This window comes from Arachis stenosperma, chromosome 5 (genome assembly GCF_014773155.1).
Source record: "Arachis stenosperma cultivar V10309 chromosome 5, arast.V10309.gnm1.PFL2, whole genome shotgun sequence".
Lineage (NCBI taxonomy): Eukaryota > Viridiplantae > Streptophyta > Magnoliopsida > Fabales > Fabaceae > Arachis > Arachis stenosperma.
The window spans coordinates 12,459,557-12,465,506 of NC_080381.1; the positions used below are offsets into that span (position 1 = coordinate 12,459,557).

At 41.8% G+C, this 5,950-nt stretch overlaps 1 protein-coding gene across 1 annotated transcript; it reads right to left on the reverse strand.

The window, feature by feature from the left end:
• Window positions 1–3,156: 3,156 nt before the first annotated feature.
• Window positions 3,157–5,213, reverse strand: LOC130980432 (uncharacterized). Its single transcript, XM_057904114.1, has 3 exons — window positions 4,625–5,213; window positions 3,344–4,336; window positions 3,157–3,257 (listed from the first exon to the last, which is right to left on the reverse strand). Exons 1-3 carry the CDS (start codon window positions 5,211–5,213, stop codon window positions 3,157–3,159), a joined length of 1,683 nt encoding a protein of 560 aa, XP_057760097.1.
• Between the last annotated feature and the right edge of the window lie 737 nt (window positions 5,214–5,950).

A 5,950-nucleotide genomic window follows, 5' to 3' on the forward strand; every position in this document is an offset into this window, starting at 1 on the left:
ATTTAGAATTGCACCCAGCAAAAATGACTGTAGAGGGAGCTTTATAAAATTAACGTGGTTTAGGGGTGTGAGAGATCGTATAGTGTTGAATGATGATGTGCACATGCAGATGTATGTAAAGTGTCACATAATGTTGTTATTTGGAAAAATTCTGTTTGCAGATAAGTCGGGTGCAGGGGTGCACTAGAAATTTTTACCTTTGCTCCGCAACTTCGGTGGGATCATACAGTTTAGATGGGGTTCGGCATGCCTGGCACACTTGTATAGATCATTGTGTAGGGCAACTCGTGTCGACTGCAAGGAGATGGACGGTCCACTGATACTGTTGGTCAGTTGGGCTTGAATCCGGCTACCATTTCTAGCGCCAATTCCTGGCAATCCCCGAGTGTTTCCAATTGCAAACAGGTAATTTTGATTAAAGTATGCATTGAAAGAATTGATAGAAATTGTATTCTGTTTATGGTAAGATAAGTTAACAAATGGATTGTCCGTCTGCAGGTGGCATAACTGGGACCGTCAAAACTATGCCTACCGATATAAAACGCTTGCCCACTACAGGAGGTTCTTGGATGATCTAGAAGAAGGACAGGTATTGTGTAAAATACAAGTACCTTATGTAACTTCTTAAGTGAAGTAATTGTTGTGTAATCATCTGACTGGGAGATTTGTCCAGTTTGTTTGGCAGGCTTATGGCATTGGATACATCGATCCAGACGTAATTCCTTTAGCCATCCATCATAATTCGGTGGTGTGGAGTGCCACAGTGCCACTTATATCTTTTGAATGCGTCGAGTGGCATGCAACTGATAGAGTCAGGAGGCAATTTGGATTGACACAGGGTGTTCCTAGTGAAGTGCAGGATCTAGGTGCATCACATGGCGAAGTTCTAACTGGGCCTAAGAATCAAGATTGGGCCAATACCCACTCGCGTTGGGTGATGCAGTGGACCAATCGATATAGTCACATTCTATCTGAAGACTTGGAGCATTTACATTATCCGTTAGAAATTTACATGCATTGGTACCGAGAAGCATATGGTGACCACTTGCAATTGTGGAACCTTGTTTTTTAAGAGAATGCAGAAGGTCCTCCACCACCACCACCACCGGCACCAGAACCGGAACCGGAACCGGTGGCCGTACCTCCACCACCACCGCCACCGGAACCGCCACATCAGGGGGTTGAGTATTTTGCACCATATGTTCCTTACACGCATCCGTCTGATTATTACTCAGCGTCTGTCCCGTCACACCAACAGTTTTGGGGTGGTCCACATTTTGAGTATGGAGAGCAACCTTCATTCAGTCAGCTGCTTGGTTTCATGGCATCGGGGTCGCACCAGTCACATTCAGGTAATTATATTGACATTTCCACGACCATCAAGCACATTTGGGTGGTATTACTCCAGCTAGGAGGTCATTGGATTTGAGATCTCGGGGTCGTACTTCATCTGATAATTTTGGTGCCAGAATGTCTGTTGACTCGAGCAGAAGTAATGAAGCGGCGGGAGGGATCATACAAAGTGGAAACCCTAGACGTATTCCGATGACTCTGATTCATGAGAGTAATAGAGCAGTTCATGAGGATGAGGTTGAGGATGAGTCTGAGGATGAGGGTGATGATGCGAATGAGTCTGAGGATGAGGGTGATGATGAGGATGACGATTCTGCTGACGAGGATACAGCGCCTAGTGCAGGTAAAACATAATGTTAGTAATGATTTAGGGCTAGAATTTCTATTAATAGCTTCATGGTGAACTTGTATTTATATTTGTATTTGTATTCCACAATGAACTTGTATTTGTATTTGTTGTGTTTTCATAGGTACGGCTACAAGTGAAAAAGGTAAAGGTTACAACGTTAGAGCTGATCCTCCACGTCGGAGTGCAAATTGGTATACACCATCCGCCTTTAACAGGGTTGCAAAGAAGTGCAGAAAGTTATACAAAGATATGAAGTGGGCACCGAGGAAGTGAAGTTGTAACTAGTTAATTATTGAGAATGTTAATTAGGTTCTTACTACTATTTAAGAAATAATGTGTACTATTTACTTATTGAGTATGTTAACTAGGTTGTTATTGTTGACTACGTTAATTTGGTTATTAGTATTTACTTATTGAGTATGTTAACTAGATTGTTATTGTTGACTATGTTAATTTGGGTTAATTTGGTTATTAGTATTTAATTATTAAGTATGTTAACTAGGTTGTTATTGTTGACTATGTTAATTTGGTTATTAGTATTTACTTATTGAGTATGTTACGTAGATTGTTATTACTTTTTGCCTATCGAATATGTTACTTACGTTGTTATGCCCACTCTCTATCGTGTATGTTAATCAGGTTTGAAATGAATATAAGCGCTGGTTGGTAAATTCAAATTTCAATGTCGTACATAAATGTAAATCCAAACGAAATGTAAAAAAAGGTAACTACTGCTATTCGGCTGGACCTGTACTCGGTCCACCACTTTGAGGACATCTACTGCGACTATGGCCCTCGGCACCGCATTGCTTGCATCGCCTCGGGCGACGCAACATACGAGTGTCCATCTCATTCAAGAAGCGGGTCATCTTCGGCCGGCCCTTGGCTACCCGTCTGAGGAACGGGTTTCCAACGAATCTAGGTCCATGATAAGCAGGCCACGTTGCCGGATTTCCCAGTGGTCGAAACCTAGCCCTGTATACTCTTCGAATTTTGTCCATCTTGTAAACGTCATTAACGTACACTTTCCAATCCAACCTCTGATTTGCACAACACGCAAACACGTGCCTACACGGAATTCGGTCAACCTGGAATTCACCGCAGTCACACCGATAGTGGCGTAGGTCAACTGCATACTCAACCCCACTAGGCATCTCGCGTACTTCGAAGACTTCATTTTCTCTATCAAAACAGCTAACCTGTATGTTACCTGATGCTCGTTGATTTGCATTCAGCTTGGTTGTCACCATCTCAGAGAATACAAGTCCAGCACTGATTCGGGCTTCAGCCTCAGCTCTTTTCCTAGTGAACAACTCATTCAGTCTGTAAAATGTCGCCTTAACAAGTGCAGTGACTGGGAGATTGCGTGCACCCTTTAAGACGGAGTTGATACATTCCACAAGATTGGTGGTCATATGACCCCATCGGTAACCACCATCAAATGCCAAAGCATACTACTCACGAGGGATCCGATCAAGCCAATTGGTGTAAGCCTCACCCCGTTCCTTTAATCGTTCATAGCGCATCTGGTACTCCCTGGTCGTCCTCGAGTATCCTATGAAAAACATTCAGTCAACTATGAACACCATTCTATTTGATCGTACTTACAATAAATTCAAAGTTTATTCTATACAAACTTACCAATGTTGACGATAAGCTTCTGCAGGTAAGGTGCTTTGAACTTCTTCAAGAAGTTGGACTCAATATGCCGGATACAAAACATATGGAAAGCTCTTGGAGGAGACCACGCCCCATTACTTCGTTCAATAGCTGACCTAATCGAATTGTGTCGATCGGAGATTAGTCCGACACCATCACGGGTTACCACATGTTGACGCAGGTTGCTCAGAAAAAAGTGCCATGCATCAGAAGTCTCTCCCTCCACTATGGCAAATGCAATAGGCACGATGTTGTTATTACCATCTTGTGAGACTGCAACCAATAAACAACCCTTGTATTTTCCATACAAATGAATCCCGTCCACCTGCACCACTGGCTTGCAGTGTCTGAAGGCCCTTATACAGGGGTAATAACTCCAGAAGACTCTATGTAGAACACGTATATCAGGAACCAAATCATCCCCCTGGTAAGCTGGTATTGTTTCAAAGTGAACCACTGCTGATGGCTCTTTGTGGCACATGGCCTCAAACCATATCGGCAAAGCTTCATACGATGCTTCCCAACTTACGAAAATTGATTCGACCGCCTGCTGCTTTGCTAACCAAGCCTTGCGATAACTGATGGTGTAGTTAAACTTTGACTGGATATCAGCAATTACTGATTTCACCTTTATAGACGGGTCAACCTCTACCAACGGCTTTATTGCTTCTGCAACTGTCTTGGAATCCAGCTTCGAATGATCTTGAGAAATAGTAGACCTGGTACAAGTATGACTTCCATTGTACCTCCTTATCTCCCAACAGTACTTCTTCTGCATTTTGGTTACCCTAATCAACCAGTCACAACCATTCCCATATTCTATACATTTGGCATAGAATGTCGTCGGTTCCGACTCATATACCCGATAGTCCACACCTCTCCGGATGGTATAATCTTTCATTGCCTTGATTACTACCTCCCTTGAGCTGAATTCCATCCCCACTGTGAACTCACCATCCGCCACAACAGGAGGGGCTGCATACATCAAAAGTAATAAATGCTTCATTATATACTCAGTAAGAAGTCTTTCATTACAACTCAATTAATAAACATACTTTACTAGGTAAGATCGTTATAGTCTTATTTTTCGCTATTCCATCTACGTAAACAACAACTAAATATCATTCACAACAAAGAACTATTAATTAATAAAAAAATCAAACGCTATGGTCACAAATGCCTGGTCACATATCACATACATTACTCATCTGACTTATCGATCTGCTACTTTAGAGATTCACGTAGCTACCTAGGTTTACGCACCTGGATTCATATATTGCGGAAACTCCGGTGCGTGCATAGCCTCCAAATCCAACGACCGCATGAAAGAAGGCTCTTGAAATGGATGCGGGTTTGCTAGTGCATTTGCAACTTCCGCCACATCTGCGTTCATGGCGCCGCCAGCTGCTTCTTCGTCCTCACCTGGACCGACGATCTCATAGTTACTTTCAAATTCATCTTCGCTTTCACTATTATAATCTTCCAATTCAATGTTACGGTCCGCTTCGGATTGCTCAAACTCAATATATAACTCGATGCATGACATTCGGAGGCGATTTTTCATGTACATTGAAAACATTTCCTGCATACTCGCTTCGTCTATCACATACTTGGTCTGAAATTGAACAAACCCACCAAACACAGGTAAAGGATACCTGTACAAAATACACGATATCCTCCTACATCTTTGAGTTCCTATCTTCTCACAAATCACACCTTTCAACTCCTCAAATGACAATGTGAACGGAATAACAACATCTAATGGATTTTCACACACAAATTGAACTCCCTCATATGTTTGTAATAAGATCTGTCCGTAATAATAAATCTTCAATACAACTCTATCATCCATAACACTAACTATTCTCAGTCTCACAGGAATTTCTTTTACAAAAATGAAAGAGAAGAATCAGAGAAGAGAAGAGAGGAGAAGAGGATGAACATTAGCGGACGAGGAAGAAATGGGGCTTCTGTGATACCACCATCCGCTTTTTGTGTTGACTAAGGGCAAATCGGAGGGACCGACCGCTGCACACCCAAATCGGTGGGTCTGATTGGTGCACCCCGGTTTAAAATAAAATTCCAGCACCCACAAATCGGTGGCACCGATTTAATACCCATCAGCCTCGCCCTACCTCAAATCGGTGGCACCGATTTCACCTCTCACTCACACAAATCGGTGGTACCGATTTCCCCCTACTTCAAATCGGTGCCTCCGATTTCTTCCCCCAAAATTCCAAAAAATCAACGCCGTCATAACAGTGTAAATCACCCATAATCATCATATTCCAGCATAACTCACACCCCAATATCATATCTAAAAAAATCAGCCCGCTTTTGATTAGCTTATTCTTCTAGGCTCCTTATTATAAAATTATTTTCAACTATATTTATTTAAGTCTTTTCTTTTAGAAGTCATAATACCTCGTCATCTCTGCTTTACGACTTAAGCGTAAGACTTTGTGTGGTAGGGTGTTACAAACAGAATAGTTGACAGCACATTCTCCCTAATAATATTGTAAAATCTAAAAAATAAATATTTTGTTCAAAAAATTCTGGAGTCATATTTAAATTTGAAATACGTTATAC